Source organism: Oryza sativa, chromosome 11 (genome assembly GCF_034140825.1).
Source record: "Oryza sativa Japonica Group chromosome 11, ASM3414082v1".
NCBI classification, from domain to species: Eukaryota; Viridiplantae; Streptophyta; class Magnoliopsida; order Poales; family Poaceae; genus Oryza; species Oryza sativa.
Window position 1 is genome coordinate 12,409,563 of NC_089045.1, and position 25,782 is coordinate 12,435,344.

At 46.9% G+C, this 25,782-nt stretch overlaps 1 protein-coding gene across 1 annotated transcript; it reads right to left on the reverse strand.

Annotated features, from left to right (window-relative positions):
- Positions 1–21,365: 21,365 nt before the first annotated feature.
- Positions 21,366–23,240, reverse strand: LOC136354161 (uncharacterized). The gene is made up of 2 exons (XM_066305842.1): positions 22,286–23,240; positions 21,366–21,838 (listed from the first exon to the last, which is right to left on the reverse strand). The coding sequence occupies exons 1-2, from the start codon at positions 23,238–23,240 to the stop codon at positions 21,366–21,368; spliced, it is 1,428 nt and encodes a 475-aa protein (XP_066161939.1).
- Between the last annotated feature and the right edge of the window lie 2,542 nt (positions 23,241–25,782).

Here is a 25,782-nt window from a genome sequence, read left to right on the forward strand (position 1 = left end):
ATTCAAATATTTATCATATTTCACCTGCAAAACCGAGTTAATTGGATCAAATATTTATTTAGCAAGTCTTAACATAAACATATGAAATATATACATAAATATAAGCATCACAGTTACATCATCACAGTTGCATAATAAGTGTTCATCATTGCCTAAACATAGAAGTTCAACATTGTTCATCATTTTAGTTTAAGCCTAAACATTCCTTTGGGGTTAATTATTTCGCGGAGGATGAAGCTGGCTATCTCCTCGCGAACCTCCTCAAAGCTGGTAGTCAGAGACTTGGTTATTGTGCCCTACATTGTCATAATTCCAGATTAGTTGATCGATCATATATAAGTACTAAAATGTAGTTAGTCTATCACAATTGAGACCACCGACCTCAAACTCAGCCAAAGTCTTCACCTTTTCTCTATACAGAAGTCGCATGTTGTGGCACACATGGAATTCGCACTGGTCACCTATTTGTTGCTTCACCGGGAAGTCTTTTTTGTGGATGAGGGTGTCATGTCCTGTCTTCCTGAGGCCTCCTCTTTGCACGTATTGGGCCCACGCTTCATCTATCGCTAGTTGAATTGGGGTCCAATCATATGCGTTCTTATCAATTCTGGAGTTCAGGTAATGACATGTACTCCATTTAGGTGTTATGACCAGAAGGATCCAATGGGCACTGCGGCATTAATATAGTGAAAGTTAATTAAGTACTCAAGCAATATGTCATGCTGTTGTGTATATTTAGTTAACACACTTACTATTGATTATAGGCACACATAATGTACTCCTTGTCTCGGCGGGACCACAAGGTGTCGTAGATGTAGTTGACCATTCCTTGACGGTCATTCTGGAGATTTGTGACAGTGACCACTTGTGGATCAAGGAAGGCAACTTCCAGTGCATGCTTCTGACACCATTGACAACTTAACCTACACACAGGATCAACAATCTTGTAAGCAAGTTAAACCGATTGTTATTACCAGAATGAGTTGGGCGACAATATTTACAAGGAGTAGCACTTAAGGAGGCTTGTGTCCACCGCTCGGAGCCTGTAGAGGTCGAAAAGATCCTTAAAGTCGACCACGACATAATTTGTTGGACCAAGGAATGGCTTTCCATCGTGCTGTCCAAGGATATCGGTAGCTTTACTTGGCTTCCTGGCGTTAGATTTCTCCATGTAGTATAAGTGAAGGTCCTTGCAAGCGGTGCCCATTGCGGCAAGCACGTCATCTCCAACCAATGGCATGCCTAGTTGGAACTCCTGTGGAGCGACGTATTTCTTCTTGACCTCTTTGCCCTTAGTCTCTTCCTGGCCCTTGCCCAGATCTAGCTTTCTTGGAGCTAGAAGCGAGGCCTGCACCTTTCCTCCTCTTCCTCTCCCCTTTGCTTCGGGTTTATCGAGAGTAATTCTCTGAGGGGAAGAGTGTGCCTTCCTGCTCTTCTTCATCGGTGGGGGTTCATGAATCGTCTTGCTGTCGGCCTCCGTTCGGTCCTCCCCAAAATCCGTGTCGTACTGCATCTGCACATCGTAAGATTGTGCATGACGATCTTGAGCAGGAGGGGCTGAAGGAGCAGAGGCGGGTCTCTTTGGTGGACGACCGCCTGGTGCAATGGTTGGCCTCGCTGTAACCCTGATCTCAATGAGGTCCTTGGGCCATTGGATGAAGGTACCACGGGCATTTCCTAGTGAGAGGACCTCGTCGTTCGGTGGATACTTCAGAGGGAACAGCTCGTATTTGGGCTTCACCGAGTCGACTTGAACTTTTGCACAGTCGGCCCTGAGTTGCGCTCCATGCACTCTTGTCTCTGGGGTTGGCTTGTACGCAAGTCCCTCGGCTGCTGGAACAGTGAAGGTCAGCATCACCCTAACTATGAGGGTGCAGCTCGTTGGTTTCTGCGATAGATTAATCAATTTTTTTAGAATATTATATATCATATGGATTCGTTATGTCTTTCATGTATTGAGTAAGTTCACGGTTACCGTTATGTGGTCGACGGTGCTGTCGACCGATGTTGGATTTTCCGCCAACTCAGTTGATGTGCAACTGCTGCGTTTTTCGATGGGACTTCCTAACTCTTTGTGCGCAGCAGCAGTGGCGGCCTGGGGGATCTGTTGCTCTTCTCGGATCTCTTGCCTAATCTTGGCCCTCATCGACTCGAGCTTTTCGTCGAATTCATATGTCAGCTCAGCTCATATCGACTCCCGGATCTTGGCTTCAAGGCGTGCATCTTTCTCCGCCTTGTTGGAAGTCCGCTTCTTGTACTGCCACGCGTAGTCTGGAAATCCATACTTCCAGGGAACAGAAGACCCAACGCCCCGTGTCCGTCCACGGTGTTCCTTGTTGCCCAACGCTTTCGTGAGGAGGTCGTCCTCGCATCTTTGAGAGCAGGCCTCTTGCGAGGCTTGTTGCTCGGCAACCAACTCCTTCTGCATTACAATTTAGTGGGGTCAAATAAACTGCACGATGGGAAACAATGCGAACATCTAGTTTGACTAGACACTTACTATAGCTTCGTATACTCGTTGATCTTCTGCATTTGGCATGAAGATTGTGCCATCATCATGTTTCTGGTACCTAGCCCTGGCCCAGTTCCTAGCCCGAGGGTGTGGGATATCGCCAAACACGAGCGGTGTGCACGATTCCTCCGCTTCTTCATCCTCACGCTGCCATTCCTCTTCCTTACCGGCATATCCGGCGGTACCAAGCCGGTGCGGATGCTGGTTCTTGGTCTGGAGCAAGCGATATGCCTCGCTTCTAGCTTTGGACTCGGGGGTCGACTTCTTCGCATGGAATTCCTCCCAGACCTGTTCTGTGATCCAAGGAAATTTCTCTCTTGGATCTGGATTTGCCGGGTTGTAGACGAACTCACCGACTAGCTTAGTCTTGAAGTTCTTCCAAGCAGTGCCCATAACCTTGAAAGCAGCCCGCCTGAGACGGTCCTCATGCTCCGCAGGATAATCAAAGCTCTCCTTGAACGTTAGCCAAGCAATGTCCTTCTCTGCGACCGGCACGAGCTTGAAGTCGTCTTGCAGAATACTGAATTTCTGCCTCCCTATGACCCCGCAGATAGACCTAAATCGGCTCAATATTTTCCTTGGAGATGTCGGCAACCCTACGGCGTCCACCGCTGTTATGCGGAACCGTTCCTTAGGAATTTTGTTCCCTGTCCTAGGAGTACGTGCCCTTGAGGACCCACTAGTTGTCGTCGACATTGGTTCGCCTTGCTGAGACATTGTCTACTTTTTTCCAAAAAAACAAAGAAAACACAATTGAGTGCTACAATCTATTACAATCTATTAACCACATTTCACAATAATTTCATTCATGCACCACATTTCATCCCAACATAAATAAACCACATTTCATCCCAACATAAATAAACCACATTTCATCCCAACATGAATAAACCACATTTCATCCCAACATGAATAAACCACATTTCATCCCAACATAAATAAATCTCATTTCATCCCAACATGAATAAACCCAACATGAATAAACCACATTTCATCCCAACATGAATAAACCACATTTCATCCCAACATGAATAAACCACATTTCATCCCAACATGAATAAACCACGTTTCATCCCAACATAAATAAACCACATTTCATCCCAACATGAACCACATTGCATATAAATAAAGTTAAATGAACTACATTTCATCAATCACTACAATCATCTATCACAAAATTCATAAATGCACCACATTTCATCCCAACATCGACATGTCTCACTCACAGTTCAATCACATATCATCCACATCCACATTTCAATGACATGTCATTCACAGTTAGCAGAGGGCGGCGCGATGGAGGACTCACCTGAGGATGGCCGGTGGGGCTCGGTGGCGGCGGCGCCCGGGCTCGGTGGAAAGCGGCGCCGGTCGGAGGAGACACCGATCGGGCAGGTCGGCACCGGGCGGGCGGCGTCATGCTCAGTGGGGGTCGGCGACGTGGGTCGGTGAGGACGCGGGCGGCGACGACGAGGAAGGCCAACACCGGTCCGGTCGGTGTAAAGGCTCGGTGGCGGCGGCGGCGGGCTCGGGGGCGGGGGTCGTCGGTGAGGAGGCTCGGCGGCGGAGGTCCAAATGGAGGGCCGAGGAGGCTCGGTGGTGACGGCGGCAGGCTTGGCGAGGGAGGACGACTGCGGCGGCGGCGGGCTCGGTGGCGACGGCGGCGGGCTTGGCGAGGGAGGATGACGGCGGCGCTAGGGTTCTAAGGAGGCGGGAAACTGTAGCGGGACTTAGAAAAATTTTCGATCCACTCTGAGAAACCCTAGTTATATTAGAGTGATGAGTCATCTCAATCGGGCTTTGCCGTAGGGCCAGTCACAGATGACGCATCGGTGACGGGCTCCATACTAATGCCCGATTGAGATGACATTCAGGCCCGTCACGGATGACTCATCTGTAACGGGCCCTAAGATAATGCCCGATAGAGATAGATTAATCTCTATCGGGCTTGAACTAAGGCCCGTCACCGATGACTATTTTTCCATTTCCCAGGTAAGTCTTTATATTTGTGAGTACAAAATATATAGCTGCTGTATAATAATTTATTTTATTAGTTATAACACATTTTCGGATAGTAAATGATTTCAAATCGAAATATGGTCAACAACAAAATTGTAGAGGTTATCAAGATCTACAACTTTTATTTTGGTCATTTGTCTATATAACTTTGTTTCCAACAGCTTGAAATTGATTTTGACAATATGACAAATATAATCAACATTTGTAAATACTAAATGATTTGAAATGGAAATATGGTCAACAACAAAGTTGATCCTCTCATCAAGATCTATAACTTTTATTTTGGTCATTTATCTATATAACTTTGTTTCTAACAGCTTGAAATTGATTTTGACAATATGACAAATATAATCAACATTTGTAAATACTAAATGATTTGAAATGGAAATATGGTCAACAACAAAGTTGATCCTCTCATCAAGATCTACAACTTTTATTTTGGTCATTTATCTATATAACTTTGTTTCTAACAGCTTGAAATTGATTTTGACAATATGAAAAATATAATCAACAATTGTAAATACTAAATGATTTCACATGGAAATATGGTCAACAACAAAGTTGATCCTCTCATCAAGATCTACAACTTTTATTTTGGTTACTTCTTCATCCGACAAAGTGATAGTTATATTATTCATAAAAATCACATTTTTCTCATCTGGTTTACAAATATCAACACAGATATGTTAATTTTGTAAACATTGGTACTATCACTTTGTCAGATGAAGAAGTGACCAAAATAAAAGTTGTAGATCTTGATTAGCTGTACAAGTTAGCTGTTTATGGCTTTCCCATTTAAAGTCATGTAATATTTACAAATGCTATTTAGATTTGTCATATTGTCAAAATCAATTTCAAGCTGTTGGAAACAAAGTTATATAGAGAAATGACCAAAATAAAAGTTGTAGATCTTGATAAACTCTACAATTTTGTTGTTGACCATATTTCGATTTGAAATCATTTATTATCCGAAAATGTGTTATGACTAATAAAATAAATTATTACACAGCAGCTATATATTTTGTACTCACAAATATAAAGACTTACCTGGGAAATGGAAAAATAGTCATCGGTGACGGGCCTTAGTTCAAGCCCGATAGAGATTAATCTATCTCTATCGGGCATTATCTTAGGGCCCGTCACAGATGAGTCATCCGTGACGGGCCTGAATGTCATCTCAATCGGGCATTAGTATGGAGCCCGTCACCAATGAGTCATCTGTGACGGGCCCTACGGCAAAGCCCGATTGAAATAGATTAATCTCTATCGGCCGTAAACCAAGGCCCGTCACCGATGACTCATTTTCCATCTTTCATTTGTTGTGAGTGCAAAATATATAGCCTATATAATTTTTATTTTGGTCATTATTCTATATAATTTTTTTCCCAACAGCTTGAAATTGATTTCGACAATATGACAAATCTAATTAACAGCATTTGTAAATACTAAACGATTTCAAATTGAAATATGGTCAACAACAAAGTTGATCCTCTCATCACGATCTACAACTTTTATTTTGGTCATGTGTAATAAAACAAAATTAGCCATATTAATGACTACACATATCAAGTCTTTGCAATAAAACAAAATACTTCATTCATTACAATAGATAAGTACAAATGCATCAGTCACAAGGTTATGCCTTCGGTATGATCTGAACGAGCATATGCCACAGGCTCTTGGGGATCATCGTCAAGGTCAATGTGAGGTCTTACATGAAGATTATGGTTGTATTCTTCTTCATCGACGATGTTGTCAACTGCTACAATTCGGCGCTTTCCATCCCTCACGATGTGCATCTTCTTGTTTGAAGGGTCTTTTATATAGAATATCTGCTCGACCTATTTCGCAAGTACAAATGGTTCATCGTCGTATCCCACCTTAGATAGATCTACTAAAGTGAAACCTTCCTTGTCGGCTTTGACACCAGTGCGTAGATTCACCCAACGGTAGCGGAACAAAGGAACCTTGAACTTGACGTAGTTTAGCTCCCAGATCTCCTCAATGCGGCCGTAGTATGTGTTTGACCCAACTTGATCCTGGAATGCATCTATACGGACGCCACTGTTTTGCACTGTGCATTTGTCATCTTGTTTGACGGTGTAAAATGTGTATCCATTTATATCGTATCCTTGCCATGTGTCTATGGTCCAAGACGGTCCCATCCCCAACAACTGTACTGTCTCATTTGGGACAACCGTGGACATTGTCACACGATTCTTGAACCATTCGTTGAACCGAGAATTATGTTCTCTGTTAATCCATGCATCAGATGGCCCCAAGTTCTCATCTCGGATTTTCGCTAAGTGCTCCTCAAAGTATGGGCCAACTTCTGTCATATGTTGGAGCACAGCGTAATGAGCCTGCGCGTACGACGCTTGATCGGGCTTAATTCTTTTCCTTCCGATTGTGCCAACACCTGACAACCTTCCCTCGTGACGAGACGCTGGAACTCCGATAGGATCGGCATCGGACATGTAATTGACACAGAACTCAATAGCCACCTCGGTCGTGTAACCTTCAATGATGCTCCCCTCGGGTTTAGCTCTGTTACGAACGTACGACTTCAGAACTCCCATGTACCTTTCAAACGGTCACATTTCCCTTAGAAAAGCTGGACCACATAGTTTTGTTTGCTTCACCAGATGAACAGGGAGATGAACCATTATAACAAAGAAAGACAGTGGGAAAAACATCTCCAGGTGACAGAGGGTATTCACAATATTGGTCTGCAGCCCATCTAGATCTTCTGGATCTATAACCTTCTGTCCAATTGCATTGAAGAAGGCGCACAGACGTTGGATCGTGTGACGCACTTTCGGTGGTAGAATGCCTCTGATAGTAACTGGCAAGATTTGTGTGATTAGCACGTGGCAATCGCGAGACTTCATTCCAACAAGTTTTAGATCGTCCAATTTAACATACTTACTTATCCTCGCTGAATAGCCCGATGGAACTTTAATATCCTTCAAGCATGATAACATTGCGATCTTCTCATCCTTCGACAGTGTGTGGCAGGCTGGAGGGAGGTACACTTTACCTGTCTCTGCATCTTGTATGGGCTGGAATTCGCTGCGAATATTCATGTCCTGTAGATCAAGGCGCGCGTTCAACCCGTCCTTTGTCTTCCCGGGAATATTCAACATCAGGCCAACCAAACTCTCACACACATTCTTTTCTACATGCATGAGATCAATGCAATGACGGACATCAAGATCTTTCCAGTAAGGTAGCCGCCAAAATATGGATTTTTTCTTCCACATACCCTTCTCCTTTGTCTTGCTACGTTTTCTTTTCTTCCCAAACTCATTGCTTATGTCCTTGACCATATTGTGGACCTCATCTGCGGACAAATCTTTGGGAGCAGGCTGAAGTTCTCTCTTACCATTAAAAATTTTCTTCTTTCTTCTAAATGTGTGACGTAGCGGGAGCCACCTCCGGTGACCCATGTATACCATCTTTCGTGATTTCTTCAGCCACCGGCTTCGTGTATGTTCCTTGCAATCGGAGCATGCCTTCTTTCCTTTTATAGTTTGTCCGGAAAGATTACCGAGTGCAAGGTAGTTATTAATGGTGCAAAACAATAGAACTCTTAGCTTGAAGTTCTCCTGACCATATGCATCCCAAGTTTCCACACCTTCTTTCCAAAGAATCTCCAGATCGTCGATATCATTGCCGGGTTGCCTTGGACCTTGGATTAACAAGCACAACATAATATATTTCCGTTTAAAGCATAACCATGGTGGGAGGTTATAGTTCGCAATAAGAACTGGCCAAGTGCTGTGAGTACTACTCATGTCACCGAAAGGATTCATGCCATCCGTACAAAGACATATCCTCATGTTTCTAGGGTCAGCAGCAAAGTCTTTGTGTTTTCGATCTATATTCCTCCATTCAATCGAATCCGCTGGGTGTCTAAGCATACCATCATTCCTTCTTTCCGTGGCGTGCCAACGTACTAACTTCGCTTCGTTCGGGTTGGCAAAGATTCTCTTGAAACGATCAATGATAGGTAGATACCACACAACCTTTGCCGGACCACCCCTCTTTGACTTATTTCCTTCGTCAGCACTTTTCTTTCGCTTGTATCGAGAAGCCTTGCAGATAGGACAAGCATCCAAGTCCGCATATTGCTTGTGGTACAATATGCAGTCGTTGGGACAAGCGTGAATTCTACGGACCTGCTTTGCTTCGTATGTCGTCTCGGGCAATGTGTTCTCAACAGGAAGCATAGCCTTCAAAATTCCTAAAAGATCTGTGAAACTCTTGTCTGTCCATCCACTACTTACCTTCAGCTTCATTAGGTCCAAGGTAACTGACAACTTAGTGTGTTTTGCTTTGCATCCAGCGTACAAAGGCGTCTCGGAATCACTTACCAACCTGCTGAATTTCATTCCATCTCTCTCATTCTGGGCTGGGTCCTCAACGTCACGTAACATGTCTTGCAGCAGATCGTGATCCACATCAACCATTTCACCGCCCAATGGAGAAGGTATAAACATTTCATGCTCATTTTCATCTTCCTGATTATGCGCACCACTTCTGTCTGCTGCTGCTCCACTTCCTGATTCTTGCTCTCCATACTTCACCCAACATGTATAGCCCTCCATGAATTCTCGTTGTATCAGATGACCGTGTACGTCCTCTCCGCTATCAAACATATTCTCGTTCTTGCAATCTGCACATGGACAACACATATAATCACTGTTTCTTCTTATCCGATCCTCCTCCGCGGCGTTCATAAATTTTATTACGCCATTTCGGTACTCCGTAGAATGACGTTTCAAATTTTTGGCATACATCCAACTTCGATCAATTGCTACAAAATAAAAAAAACAAATTAGAGGCACATATTATAAGATCAGTATTGCAAAAGTAAGACGTGATGAAATTGCTCAATTAATGATTTATATTACTCACTTGATTGATCCATTTTGATCACTTTTGGGAATTTAATTTCTGTTTTCCTTGGAAAAAGGACAAAAAATGCCCCCAACAGCCTCCCACCAAAATAGTGAACAGTGGGATACAGTTACACTAGGTGGTGGGGGGTATTTATACTGTGCAACAAATATCTGTAACGGCCCTAAAACAATCAACCGTGACGGGCATACAAGTAATCTCTATCGGGCCTTAATAAAAGGCCATCAAAAAATAGTGTCATCTGTGACAGGCAATAAACTTATCTCAATTGGGCCTCTAGTTGGAGCCCATCACAGATGACCCTCATCTGTGACGGGCTTCTTTTAGGGCCCGATTGAGATATGGAACCCTCATCTCAATCGGGCATCAACTATAACCCGTCACAGATAAGTGTCATCCGTGACGGGCTTTAGTTTTATGCCGATATACTATGGCTGTGCGACCATATCTCAATCGAGCGAAACTTCGGCCCGATTGAGATTACTTCCTTGTGACGGCCCGCAAATTCCAGTCTTGTTATGGGCCGTCACAGATGGAAGGATCTGTACTAGTGTCCCATGCATGACGGTGATGGTGGTGTAGATGTGTGTGGGCATCGACAACGGTCCACGGCCTCGTTGGTCCGTGCGCCGGTGTTGGTGACGTCATCTTCATATAGACTCTTCCCGCCCTGCCATTTAGCCTCGTCGGTGGAGGTAAAGATGGTGCTCGTAGTGGGGACTAGCATGGCATTGGCTGGGGTGAGAATAAGATGACGGTGTCGGTAGTGGTGCTGAGCTCGAGTATGTTCATGGTGGCCATGAAGAGGTCATCAGCGAAAGCACAAATGACATCGGTGGTCACAAAGAAGTCATCTTGATATTGCTAGGAGTAACAGAGACACCAGTGGAGATTCCAAGCTTGTGGTCACTTGCGGTTGGGGTAGAATCACCCATCTAGCCTAGATGGCACTGGTCGACCATTATCATGGTACATGAGTCAGCCTACTGATCGCTGCAGCACGCACTTAGTATTGAGTGGTTTTATGGGATGTTAGGGGCATAGCCTAGCCTGGGAACGATGAGATGCGTTCCAGGAGCTGGGTGGCCCTCTTGTATATGCGCCGACAATCGGGGCTGAACTCAAATGATGTTGAGCCGTCTCCGATCGTAGTGACTTGACTCGGGAGTGCGCCGATGGCGGCCATGAAGAAGCCGTCATGTGTATGGGCGCTGCGGAGTGATAGAGGCACCGGTGGGGATGCCGAGTTCGTGATCACTAGACGGTGAGGTGAGGATTCATGTGAGGATGACACTGGTGGCAGCAGCGAGTCGGAGGACTTCGCCGGCAGCAGACGAACGGTGGCGGGGCATACATATATATAACTGTTTCGTTCATCGAACGGATGAGGTTGGCGAGCGTGACGCCATCGTCGTTGGCGTGAGGATGACTCCGGTAGTGACGATGGACGTGAGGTCATCATTAGCCGGCGGATACTCCAAGCACGTTGGTGATAACAGTCGGCGGATCCAAACTTGCACGTTGGCGACGAATGCGCGATTGGCACCGGCAACGGTAACAAGGCCGAGCTTGTCATCGGCAGAGAAACGACCGGCGCCAGGACGATGACCAGGGACAGGTTCGCCATTGGTGGCAGCCAGGAGTATAGACGCCGATGGTTGATGACCACACCGACGGCAGCTCCAAGCTTGAGAGACGGTCGGCAGGGGAGAAACGGTCGGCGCCGGCAACGATGACCAGGATCAGGTTCGCCATCGGTGGCAGCCGCGAGGATAAACGATGATGATTGATGATGACACCAGCGCCGACTCCAAGCTTGCGCCCGTTGTCGGTGAAGGCACGGTTGGCGCCGGCGACGATGACGGGGTCAAGCTCATCATCAGTGTCAGCCATGAAGCGAACACAGGAGGTCGACGATGCGCGAGCACATCACCGGTGGTGACGGCAGGAGTGAAGACGCCTTGACCGTGCGGGCCGGTGTGATGACCGACGGCAGCGATGCCATGATATCTCCCAACAGACCACCGAACCTCGTCATCACCGATGATCCGCCACCCTTGCGTGTATGCTAGCTGAAATGGAGAAGACAAGAGACAAAGAAACAAATAGCATTACACATGGCAGGTAGCAGCATCACCGCCATGTGCTGCCGATCACGACGTTCCACCTCTTCTTCTCTGTATGTGTGTCTGCTCTCGGCGGCGATATGGCGGCACAACTTGTGCTGCGTGTGTGTCAGTCTCTCTTCTCGTATGCCTCTGCGTTTCTGTCTTCTCCCCTCCTCCTTAGCACGCCTCCTCGCCGGACGCCGAGATACTGCGGCCAACGTCACCGGCCGCCGAGCACACGCGTTCCCGCCGGACGCCGAGATACTCCGGCCGAAATGGCGTGTGCCTCTCTCTCTCTCTCTCTCTCTCTGTGCCTTTTCGTGTGTGTGTTCTGTCTCTGTGTGTTGTGTCCCTGTGTTTCTCCTGTCCCCCTGTAAAATGAAATGGACAATCTTTTATAGGGGTGATAAGTCGGTTCACAGGCTAGCTCATACATGGATTAGTATCTGCTCAACCAGCCAGCCGCTTCCATCTATAAGCCAAATTTCCATTTAGCAAATATCATGATTATGATAATTCCATTGTATTGTGATATGATTATTGAAGCTTCCATTCTATGGTGATACGGAGAGTAGTATTTCCATGTGAAATCTCAGGTGCTTGCTGCTATTATCTGTTTCGTTTCCAATCTGACGTGATATGGATCAATTTTCCTTGTATACTTATACGCTCACGCACTGCTCATAGAAAGAAACTTTCATATAGAGCTATCTTGCCCTTTTGATTTCCTTGGTTTCCATGCAAGCATGTACGTGGTTTCCATGCATATGATGTGAGAGATTAACGGCCGGCAAATCATGTGATTAACTTCCTCTAATGACAGTGATACAGTGGCATATGCTTCCATTCCCATGAAAACATTCACACCTTTTTCCTTCCATCAGCCAACCATGAAATTGGATCGATCACCCTATATCAAAATGTCGCGAGTACGTATATACTAGAGCAGCCGACGGCAAGTGTCTCACAATATTCATACGTATACGCCATGTACGCCAGGTTGTGTTATTAGTGATAATTAATCACCAATTTCGTTATTATATCGCCGTTCCCGAAATTAATACTTTGACACACTTCATTTCTTTCATTTATAAAAAAAATGTACAAAATATCGTCGAACATAAAGACAGAAAAATAGCAGTTAAATCTATAAATGATAGCCGATCGGCCAGTTGCCGATGACATATCATCTATCTTTGAGCCAATGTTGTATTTGAGTCGATCGCAAATATAAATAAACAAGAACGAACTAAATCTATTCGATCAGCTGTGGTTATTAATGAAATATAATCCTAATATCGATATATACTTAAATCAAATGATTGGGATAGATCGGTCGCCATGCCGAGACAATATAAATCACTTAGATCGAAATATATATTAACAAGAAGATTATAAGCATTCATAGCGTAGTCGATTAGATAGATCTAGCATGTATCGGCTAATACTTCGATACAACTCTATATTGAGATACTAAGACAAGCAGAATATACCAAACAAGAAGCTTAATATACCTAAATGCAGTAATATCTTAACATAAAGGGCAGATATAGCATATCAATTAAGCACATAAAATATGAAGCTAAATCAGGTAAGATCGGTTGAAACCCCGACACTACCCTAATCGGCAACCAAAAGCAGGCTAGAGATTATGATTCTAATCACGACTTATAAGATCAAACTCAACTGATACAGCTATAAGTATGAAAAGAACAATAAAAATCTAGACAATCAAGCCGTTGGTTGTTTCATAGGATGGTAGATACCCTATATAATCTAAGTTAACATTGATATTTAACCTAATCGGCTGCCTTCCAACGATAGATGTTAGCCGATTTGAAGGTTAGATAACGATATTGTCAGAGATTATATAGAGCATATGATAACTCGACGAATTACATAAACAAGATTAGAGTATCATAAAGATGGAAGCACTAATCCTGAGAACGCAAGCCACCATAACAAGTTTTACCTCTGGTTGAAGATCGAAACCAATGCAGCTCAACCCGAAAGCAAAAACTCGTCGAAAGTAAACGAAAAGTAAAGGGTAGCGATGCGCCGAGATTGTTATTGAACGTGTGTTATTTGATTACATGGGTTCGGGTCATATTTATACCCAAGATACAAAATATGTCCTTGTCGGACATGACTCTTATCTCTAACAAACTCTAAGATACCATAAGTCTTTGCGGCAGACTTTTGCCTAAACTTATCTCTAAGGAAATTACATAAAATATCCTAATTAATAGATACAATTGCCTCCTCAGGACTCAATCCGTGCATGGCAATCCATATGAAGCACATTAACTCAATCCGACAACGTGAACCAAGTCATATTGCTGGAATAGGCTTAATCGGCTAATCCTTGTTCGACTCGAACTCTGCTGATCCTGATTGCAGCCGATTCAGACTTTAGCCGATCCTCGCTCTGTTTCCGTAACGATCTCCATCCTGGATTCTGCTTTGGTTTTATCTTCATCTCCGATACTTGAATTATCAAATTTGGTTATTAACAATAGGTCCAAGGGGAATTCGAGTTTTCTCCATTTTTTAATGGAAAATCACCACAGAACTTCAAGCAAAATGGAAATTTCTTTTTTTTTTGAAAAAGAAAAGAAAAGTAGCTATTCCTCAACGCACAATCCCAACCTTGTAAACATTTAATTAGGAGAGTAACTATACATCGCTAGATATTTTTTTAAAAAAAATACTTTCAATAGTATAATTAGTGTTTAATTATATTAAAACTATCATGTAACCAATATATAACTCGTATATAACTTAAAAAAACACGTTTGTACTTAGTTGGCTAGCACCTTGAGCATCCACTTTCAACTGTTGCAAGTTTTTTTTCCCACCCTACATGACTCGAAGCAACCCAACATTTAGAAATTTGAAAGTTCTAGAAGACCAAAAAATTTTCTAATGTTTAGTGATTCCGATAACCATCGCAAGTCATCAATAATACTTTATGTGATTGATCATTGATACAAAACAAATCCACCCGACATGGTGTCAGAAATGTTGTAGCCATAAAATTGCTTCCTCATTTTTTTTGCATATGGTTCGTATCGCCGATCAGACAGATGACATAATAGCGTTGCTTAATTATACAAATAGCACGAATACACTAACTAAATTATTTACCCTACTATAGTTTATCAACTGCAGTCCTATAGAAACTTTATTCATTAAATCCAACGACCTATATCGTCCAACCCAACGCTCCAAATCATCTCACGTTCCCCCTCCCCTCTCTCCCACTTTGCCTGCACGGGTCGCACGCCACCCCCACCATGCGCCGTATCTCGCATGCGTTGCACCAAATCCTAGCTCAAGTATGCCGCAGCCCGCAGGCGCTGCCGCGCCATGCCCCCCGACCCTCTTGCCGGTCTCCTCAGCGCCACCGTCGCGCTGACCACATCCCCTTCTGTACCGCGGCACCACCGAAGACTGTGTCGTGGCAGGCGTAGTGCTGGGGGACCTACACCCACACCCAGCCATCGATGAGCTCCTGGAGGTGGAGGGCATCTCTCTTGCCAGTGGCCTGACTTCTCCCTCCTCGGCTCCTCACCTACGCCGACCTCCTTTCCTCCGCAGCCTACCTCGGAGTCACAGATTGTCACCACCAACAAGGTCAGTTCCTATCACCCCTGCTCCACTTCTTGAAGAGCTGTTCCATTTGATGATTTTTGTGGCAGCAGAGCATATATGTGAGCCTGACAGGGAAGCTCGAGGACGTCATGTGGCAGCCATGCAGGTGGCCAACTCGACGATGGCAGGCACATCAGGCACAACTACAAGAGATTTTATGATAAGTGACGTTTCATTTACGTCACAAACAGTGAAATTTACGTCATGTTATGTAATCTGTGACATTCGTCACCTATCATGCGTCTCTAATGGCGTTCTATGACGAAATCTTATTTTTTGTCATTAATCTAGTGACGATTCTTCTGTCGTGATAGAGTTATGACATCCATTTTCGTCACCATCAAGCCTAAAAATCGTAATGAGATTCTATGTGGCCTATTAAGGTCCATATAGTGAGCAACTTGTTTATGGGGTAGACCTATTGTAAGTCCAATTAGATTTTAATAAATTCAGCCCAATTATACTATATCCATCCATATTAAGTGGGCCATACATATTCAAAAGGGCCAATAGGCCCAACCATTGCAATGAAATTGAATCTAGGCCATTGTCACGCCCAGAAATTCCCGAATAGAATTCCAAGCAGAATGTGCATTAGAATCCCCGTCCAGGACCGGCCGAGGTACATAAACGACAAAGTTTACATACAGATCCACGTCTTACAAATATTATAAAAGTCTTACATAAATGCAGCGGAAAATTAAAAGGCAATTGGAGCTAAGCCTCGACTTGGACTGCAGCGGGAACACCACTCCACAGGCATCCTCGACGGCACGGACGGAGTCTACTCCTCGGAGAAACAACCATCTGACGCATACTCAAACTCTGGGGTTTGGGGAAAATAGAGCAAGACTAAGTACAATCACCGTACTCAGCAAGTCATACCGGAATAGGGGTATGATGCAGGGAATTATCAAAGGATAGCCATAGAGGTTCTTTTGCATAAAGCGAGCATTTATAAACAGTAGTTGAAAGCAGAAAAACAGTTGTAGTAATTAATCAATATTAACCATCCACTGTCCAACGCTACACCACGTTGCAACAGGCCCAACCATCCACCTAGACTATTCAATTCCATTAGACTAGACTAGGGTGAGACTAATCACGGTGAATCTGGTTGACCGCCCAGAACCGCGGGCACGGCTATTCGAATAGTTTTACTCTGATCAGAGGTGTACAACTGTATCCACAAGACACAGCCCCACGACACGTTTCCGTGCGCCGACATGCCACCATGACATAACGAATAGAGGCCGTGACAGGACCCTTCGCATAACCCCCTCTAACCAAGCACACCACACCTCAGGTTTCACCCCCACTCCTCGCAAGGCAGCGGGCAGTCCCCTCTCGTGCCTAGGTGAATCCGGAAGCCGCATAGGCCGTCGCAGGGCCCATCCAAACTCCATCACGCCCACCCTTGCCTGGATGCGTCAGCTAGAGGAAAGCTACACTACAAGCCCAGCCGTTGCCCACGCTGGATTGTGGTAAGTACGATAAGTTCTTCCACGGCATCCCGCGAACCGGTCCTTAAATGCCATGGGCGCGACCAGTAAAACCATGCACCCACAGCCCACCATATGATTTATTTTAATTAAGCAACACCAGGACGGTGGCACTAATCCAACATTAACATTAGAACCTACAGTCTATACATTAATATGATTTCCCCCATTGTGTGCTAGTTGAACTAAGCATGGCTAAGCAATCCCTGGTCCAACATCTAGTCATGTCACATCCCAAGCTAACAAAGGAGCATGGTACAAGAATAGCATGGCTATAACAGTAGGTAAACATTCCATAGTATTATTGCAAAACAATGCAGTATTTGAAGGAAAACAATAGACCATTTGCAATATAGGATCAACATGTTCAAGTGACAAGCATGACTTGCCTTGCTCTGCTGCTGGAGGAACCTCGGCGACTATTTCAAAGTACACCGGAGCGTCGGGAGAGCCGGAATCTAAGCGACATACAAAGCAAACAATAAAAACAGGCTATAAGACTATTGAAATAGAGAACAAAACCATTTTTGATGGACTCTACAAATTTTTCTTGATTTACTGAGACTTGAATGGGCTTAAACGGAGCTCGGATGAATTAGATATGAATTTTAGAAGATTCACTGTGTTTTTACTATAAACAGAAAAATCCTTAATTGAATTATTGCGCAATAAATAAATCCCGGGAGAGAGAGAGGGGCGGCGCCGACATGCGGGCCCCACATGGCAGTGACTCGGGGGGGCGGTTCACGGTGGACCGAGTCCACGGACCGGGGAAGGCGCGGTGCACCATGTGGCGCTGACGTGGCGCCGACGCGGCGGCCACGCGGCAGCCACGCGGGCGGCCGAACGGACAGCCTCGATCTACCGCGGACGGCGGATACGGCTCGCGGCCGGCGCGCGCGGGCACGGCTCAAGCCGGCCCGGCGGCCATGGCGCTTATAGCGGCGACGCGAGGCGGTGACCGGCGGCGACCGGGGAAGGGGTGGCGCACCACGTGGCGCTGACGTGGCGCTGACGCGACAGCCACGCGGGCGGCCAAGCGTGGAGTGGGTTCCGGTGGCGGATTCCGACGGAGGAGGGGTGGACGGGACGGCCCGCACGACGGCGTCGACGGCGCGGCTCGGCACGGCGGCTAGCGGCAGCTAGTGGCGACCGGAGCGGCGGCGGCGGCGGTGGAGAGGAGGGCGACAGCGCTAGGGCGATAGAGGGCAAGGGGAAGCTTGGCGAAATGGGGAAAAAGAGAGAGGGGAGAGTGGGGATGCTTAAATAGGGGAGAGGGAGCTCGGACGTGGCTGGGAGAGGCGGGAATCGCCGGCCAACGTGGGGGTAGTGGGAGAAGGGAGAGAGGCGGGATTCGAAAATCGAATCCCGGCCGTCTCGAGCGCGGGCGTGGGCGGGAGAGAGAGGGAGTGGGCGCGGGAGACGCGGGCGCACGCGCGGGCGTGGCCGACGTGGCCGATGTGGCCCGAAGGAGGCGGGAGCGTGGGCGCGGCGGCGGCGGCTGGAGGTTGGGGGAGGACCCGACAGGTGGGCCCCACCTGTCGGCGACCCCGGGAGAGAGGGAGTCGGGCGGCCGGTTCAGCTGGGCCTCGGCCGGGCCCAACGGGAAAAAGGGGGCAAGGAGAGAATGGGCCGGCGGCCCATCCCGAAAGGAAAAAGGAAGGGAAAAAGAAAGAAAAAGGAGGAAAAGAATTTCCAGGGAATTAAATATTGCTTGTAATCATTTTTAATTGGTTAAAATTATTTCTAGAGCTCTGAAAATTCCATTAAAAATCTTGTTAGCGTATTTTGACATGTAGAACTCAAGAAAAATTCCACATGCCAATTCCGATTATTATTTACATTAATTCCTTTAGGGTTTCACTCTTGCTTTTACACCGGTATTTTCTTGGGACCATTTATAAATTCAATTTAGGCTTGGGAGAAGAACTTCAGAGTGTGACAAACCTACCCCCCTTTAAACAGAATCTCGACCCCGAGATTCGGAAGAGCTGGCGAAGAGGTGCGGATGGGCGGCCTTTAACTCATCTTCCCTTTCCCAAGTTGCCTCTTCTTCTGAGTGGTGGCTCCACTGAACCCTGTACAACCTGGTAACCTTATTTCTGGTTCTTCTTTCTCTGGTCTCAAGAATACAAACCGGCTTTTCCACATAAGTCAGATCTTCTTGAATGTCGATGTGCTCCGAATCGGCTTGTTCTTCGGGTACCCTCAAGCACTTCTTTAACTGGGACACATGGAACACGTCATGGATGCCGATCATGTTGGATGGAAGTTCTAGCTGATAAGCAACTTCTCCTCTTCGTTCCAAGATTTTGTATGGTCCCACGAAGCGTGGTGCTAACTTGCCTTTCGTCTGGAAACGGTGCACTCCCCGGAGCGGAGTAACACGAAGGTACACGTAATCCCCTGCTTCAAAAGTGAGCTCCCTTCGGCGGTTGTCCGCGTAGCTCTTATGTCGAAACTGGGCAATTCTCAGCCTCTCTCTGACGGTTCTGACTTTCTCTTCTGCTTCCGTTAACACTTCTGTTCCAAACAGTTGACGTTCGCCTGTTTGATCCCAGAAGAGAGGTGTGCGGCACTTCCGGCCATACAACGCTTCGAACGGCGCCATTTGTAGACTGGCCTGATAGCTGTTGTTGTAAGAGAACTCCGCATACGGCAAGCTTTTGTACCATGTTCCACCAAAATCAAGCACACAAGCCCTTAACATATCCTCCAATATTTGATTGACCCGCTCGGTCTGACCATCGGGATGGTCTGCGGGTGGTAGGCTGTGTTGAAGTTCAGCCGGGTTCCCAATTCCTCTTGCAATTTCTGCCAGAACTTTGAAGTGAATTGGCTCCCTCAATCAGATACTATCTTTTTGGCTACTCCATGCAGACACATGATTCTCGAGAGATAGAGCTCCGCCAACCTTTTGCCCGTATAAGAAGTATGCACTGGAATGAAATAAGCAACTTTGGTAAGTCAATCCACGACTACCCAGATTGAATCATGGCCCGATGATGTCCTGGGCAGACCTGTTATGAAATCCATTTTAATTTCTTCCCATTTCCATTCCGGGATCTGAAGAGGTTGTAACAATCCTGCGGGTCTCTGGTGTTCTGCTTTAACTCGCTGACAGACATCGCAGAGCGTGACGAATTTAGCTATTTCCCTCCTCATGTTGGCCCACCAAAATTTTTCTTTGAGATCTTGGTACATCTTGGTACTACCCAGATGAATGGAATATTGAGCCTGATGAGCCTCGGTGAGTATCAGATCTTTCAGCTCTTTGTCATCAGGCACGCATAATCTTTCTCCCATCCAGATTGTGCCATGTTCATCCTCAAGGAAGTCCCGGGCTTTTCCGACCCTCATATTTTTTTTTCAGTTCAGCTATCTCCGGATCATTTACTTGAGCTGCTCTGACTTGATCCACGAGCGTAGGCCGTGCCTCTAGAGCAGCTACGAACCCGTGTTCTACGATTCCCACGTTGAGCCGTTCAAGCTCCTGCTGCAATTCCTTACACACGTCCTCGGTGCATAAGGCATTGCAGTAGCTCTTCCTGCTTAATGCATATGCCACCACATTGGCTTTGCCCGGATGGTAGTGAATGCTCATGTCATAATCTTTGATTAGTTCCAACCATCTTCGCTGTCGGAGATTTAGATCAGGTTGGGTGAAGATATATTTCAGACTCTTGTGATCCGTGTATACTTCGCAGCGGTTGCCAATCAGATAGTGCCTCCAGATTTTCAAAGCATGAACCACCGCTACCAATTCCAGGTCATGCGTTGGATAGTTCCCTTCATGTGGACGCAACTGCCACGAGGCATAAGCGACCACTCTGCCCTCTTGCATTAGAACACATCCAAGCTCGTGGCGGGACGCATCACAGTAGACCTGGAAGTCCTTTGTTTGGTCGGGCAGAATCAGAACTGGAGCAGACACTAATCTCTTCTTGAGTTCCTCAAAACTCTTGTCACACTCGGCCGTCTATTTAAATTTCTCGTCTTTCTTAAGCAACTAAGTCATAGGTCTGGCAATCCTGGAGAAATTTTCAATGAACCGACGGTAACAACCCGCAAGTCCAAGAAAACTCCGAATCTGTGACACGGTCTTAGGTGGGGTCCACTTGGTAACTGACTCCACATTCGATGGATCGACTACCACGCCCTGAGCTGTAATGACGTGACCCAGAAACTTGACTTCCGACAACCAGAAGTCACACTTGCTGAACTTGGCATATAATTGGTGCTCCTTCAACTTCTCGAGTACCAGACGGAGATGTTGCTCATATTCTTCTTCAGATTTTGAATAGATGAGTATGTCGTCAATGAATACCACAACAAACTTATCCAGAAATTCCATGAACACCTTGTTCATCGGGTTCATGAAGAATGCAGGTGCGTTGGTAAGTCCAAAAGACATAACCATGCACTCATACAACCCATACCGAGTGGTGAAGGCTGTCTTGGGGATATCCTCTTCCCGAATTCTCAACTGGTGATAGCCTGATCGCAGGTCTATCTTAGAAAACACTTTAGCTCCTTTCAGCTGATCAAACAAATCATCAAGCCGCGGTAAAGGATATTTGTTCTTGATTGTGACCTCATTGAGTGCGCGATAATCAACACACATTCTCTTCGTCCTGTCCTTCTTCTTCACAAAAATGACCGACCACCCCAAGGTGAAGTACTTGGTCGAATGTACCCTTTCTGCAGTTGCTCATCAACCTGCTTCTTGACCTCTGCTAGCTCATTGGCTGCCATCCTGTACGATCTCTTGTAAATTGGAGTGGTCCCCGGTGCCAAATCAACCCGGAATTCAATCTCTCTCTTGGGTGGCATGGTAGTGAGGTCTTCGGGGAACACTTCTGGATACTCGCAGACTATGGGGATATCTTCCAATTTCCGCGAACTCTTCTCCTCGGTGGCCACAAGGTTTTCCACCTCAATCTGATTTAAGGAGATTCCTTGCTTCGGTGAGACTAGTGACTTGTACACCACAGTTTCTCCCTTCTCATTGGTCAAGGTGACTGTGCGATTCGCACAATCAATGACTCCCTTGAACTTGGTCAGCCAATCCATCCCAAGGATGACATCTAGATCTTTGGATTCAAGAAGGATGAGGTTGGCTAGAAATCGTGATCGGTGTATTTCTATTAGCACTGAAGGGCTATAACTGATCGAGGTTGAACTATTTCCCGGGGTATGAACCCTCATTAGTGTACTAATCTCTTCTTTTCTTAACCCATGCATCCCAACAAACTTCTTTGAAATGAACGAATGCGTTGCACCAGAATCGAAAAGTACGGTTGTAGGGATTGAGTTAATAGGAAACGTACCCAGTACGACCTCTGGTGCTGCTTGCGCCTCTTCTGCGGACGCGTGGTTGGCACGAGCTTGGGCAAACCTTGGCCCGGCACGCCTTAGCTTAGGGCACTTGTCAGCAAAGTGACCATGCTCGCCACAGTTGAAACAGGACCTTGGCTTTGCTCCAGTCTCCTTCTTGGCTTGGGCTGATGGAGCTGACTATGCTGGTGCCATTGGCAGGCGCGGAGCTGCACTGCGGTTGGGCTGACTTCCCTGGTGATTCTGGCTGCCACTGGCGCCCTGGTGGAAGCTGCTCGAGTTGAAAGGGCGATGCTGGCGGACGATCATGGTGGTAGGTCCACCCTGCTGTCCGGGAGTGAAGCGCGGGCGCTGGTGGCTTCCTTGGTTGGACCGGAACTGCGCTGCCTTTCTCTTCCTGTCCATTTTGTTGCGCTGATCCTCCTGACAGATTGCCTTGTCAACCAGCTTCTCAAAGTCGGCATAGTCTCTAGAGATTAACTGGTTGGTCAGCTCGTCATCCAGGCCTGCTAGGAACTTCTCCTGCTTCTCGGCGTCGGTGCGGACATCCTCCGGTGAATATCGCGCTAGACGATTGAACTCATGGAGATACTCAGTCACTGTCCTGTTGCCCTGGTGGAGTATCCGGAATTCCCTCTTCTCCTGTGCCACAACCCCGTCTGGCACCTGCACCTTCCTGAAGCTGCGACAGAACTCCGCCCAAGTGACTTCTGTACCTGGCGGGCGGGTAGCCATGTGATTGTCCCACCAAGCTGACGCGGGGCCCTGGAGCTGGTGTGTGGCAAAGGCGACCTTCTCCTGATCATTACATTGCAGAAGGTTTAGCTTCTTCTTTATGGCATGGAGCCAGTCATTCACCTCCATGGGGTTGGTGGTGCTAGAGAAAGTGGGTAGCCTGACGCATAGAAACTCTGGTAGCTTGGACTGAGGGGGAGGGGGACCAAACTGCTGCTGCTCGGCTTGCTGCTGCATCCTCTGGTGCATCTGCTGGTGCTGCTGCTGCATCTGCTGCATCATGGCCGCCATCATCTGAGTCTGATGGGCCATCACTTGTGCGAGCGTCGGGTTCTCGGGGAGTGGTGGTGGACCGTGGCCAGAGGCGCTGTTGGGATGCCCACCGTCGGTGCGTTCTTCGCCGTTGCTGCCCTCACCTACTGCACGGCTGCCATTCCTGGTGTTGACCATCTGGAGGGAGAGCAGACGGAGGGGGTGGAAAAGAAGAAAAACAGATGCTCAGGAACTAAGCTTTATTATATAGGAATTTAAACTGCAATTGTTCTGATCTGAATTAAAACACTTAAAACAGCAAGCAAATCCTTATTAAGATAGCCATATCATAGGCACATGATATCGACCGTCGACTGACCCCCAAGCGAACAGACCTAAACACTCAAACTAATAGACAAATACTAAGCAGTCGGTAAACTAAGGGAAAGCGAGCCTAATGCTCGGAACGGCTCCTGCGGTCGATGGAGTCGAAGGCGTCCTCCTGCTCGTCACCAGGTCCCTCTGAGCGGCTCCTGGAGTCTTGCAGATATGTCTCGCCGCTGCCCGGCTCTGTGCCACTGGAACTGCTGCTGCTGTGGTCGCAGCTGCCACTGGGAGTAGCAGGCAACCAACCTCCATTGCCACCGGCTGGACCCCTGGCGACTGATGCTGGAGCGAAGGAGAGAGCGGACGCGGGAGCTGACACAGGGACGGGAGCCGGGACTGGAGCTGGAGCTACGGGAACTGCTGGAACTGCGGGAGCTGTGGGCGGAACTGGAGGAGCTGCGGGAGCTGCGGGCGGAGGTCGGTTCCTGGGCGCAAGCTGAATGCGCACGGGTGTAGTCGTCGACTTGCGGGGCGTGGTGCGGATCCGGACTCCTCCTAGCGCTGGGAGGCCCTTCAACTGAGCGTTCTCCTTCTTCAGGCGTGCTATCTCATCCTTCAAAGCTATGATCCTCACGAGCTTCCCATCATTCAAGGCCTTGGACATCTTGTGCAGATCCGAGTGCATCCTGTCCATTCCCCTCATCACGGCGCACATGTGACTGAAGGTGGTGTCGTTCTCACCGGCTGTCAGGCGAAAGGTGTTGACATCGTCACCACTTGCTCGGCGAGGGTGGAAATAGTACGCCGTGTTGCAGAAGATGTAGTTGTGGCGCCCACGAAGTCTGGCCATCATCCGATATGCTGCCTCTTGACAGGCGTGATCTGCGGTGCCTCCAGATGCTTCAACCACCATGTTAGCGAGGCAGGTGCCCACATAGCCATGAACCTCCAGACGAACACGGTGAGGAAACTCGCCACTGAGCGGCGGAACAGTCGAGTACTCTGGCGTGTTGGGGTAGCCCACCACTAGGGTCATGTGAGCCAACTCTGCCACAAAGTCGTCCACGCCTTCTCCGCGGTGGTTGGGTGGGTGGTCGGCCATCTAGAGAAGACAAAGGGGTAGGATCAATGCATGCTCAAATCCAATTTAAATAAAGCTGTAAAGGACTCAAATAAAATAAGCGAGTAAGAGCGGAATTTTATGCATAGATCATTTTGCATGAGAGCGAATAAATAAGACAGACTTACATAGCGATCAAATAATGAGAAATTATATACTTACTAATAATAACAATAAGAGCATAAATACCTAGCAACCCATATTCCTGAGTTAGGACCTAATGCATTCTTCCCATCAAATCCCGACTGACTGTCAAATAAATCTCAAATAATTTTACTAAAACCCTAGACTGACTTGATTTGACAAATCTCACTTAAACTAGCGACCAAGATTTTTCCCTTGAACCACAAGAATAGATCCTAATTTTCCTGGAACAAATCCAATTGCAAAGAATATATGCAATGAAAAGGATTCAGAGGGCTCTTAGGTTTTTCCATTTGGCTTGTCCTACGGTCAAGGTCGGCTCTGATACCAACTTGTCACGCCCAGAAATTCCCGAATAGAATTCCAAGCAGAATGTGCATTAGAATCCCCATCCAGGACCGGCCGGGATACACAAACGATAAAGTTGACATACAGATCCATGTCTTACAAACATTATAAAAGTCTTACATAAATGCAGCGGAAAATTAAAAGGCAATTGGAGCTAAGCCTCGACTTGGACTGCAGCGGGAACACCACTCCACAGGCATCCTCGACGGCACGGACGGAGCCTACTCCTCGGAGAAACAACTATCTGACGCATACTCAAACTCTGGGGTTTGGGGAAAATAGAGCAAGACTGAGTACAATCACCGTACTCAGCAAGTCATACCGGAGTAGGGGTATGATGTAGGGAATTATCAAAGGATAGCTATAGAGGTTCTTTTGCATAAAGCGAGCATTTATAAACAGTAGTTGAAAGCAGAAAAACAGTTGTAGTAATTAATCAATATTAACCATCCACTGTCCAACGCTACACCACGTTGCAACAGGCCCAACCATCCACCTAGACTATTCAATTCCATTATACTAGACTAGGGTGAGACTAATCACGGTGAATCTGGTTGACCGCCTAGAACCGCGGGCACGACTATTCGAATAGTTTTACTCTGATCAGAGGTGTACAACTGTATCCACAAGACACAGCCCCACGACACGTTTCCGTGCGCCGACATGCCACCATGACATACCGAATAGAGGCCGTGACAGGACCCTTCGCATAACCCCCTCTAACCAAGCACACCACACCTCAGGTTTCACCCCCACTCCTCGCAAGGCAGCGGGCAGTCCCCTCTCGTGCCTAGGTGAATC

Excerpts from the sequence above, each read along its gene's own strand:
- LOC136354161 (XM_066305842.1), bottom strand. The coding sequence starts at position 23,240 with ATGGTCAACACCAGGAATGGCAGCCGTGCAGTAGGTGAGGGCAGCAAC. Across the intron at positions 21,839-22,285 it reads CAGCCAGAATCACCAGGGAA|CCAACCTCATCCTTCTTGAA; the intron begins GTCAGCCCAACC and ends CACGATTTCTAG.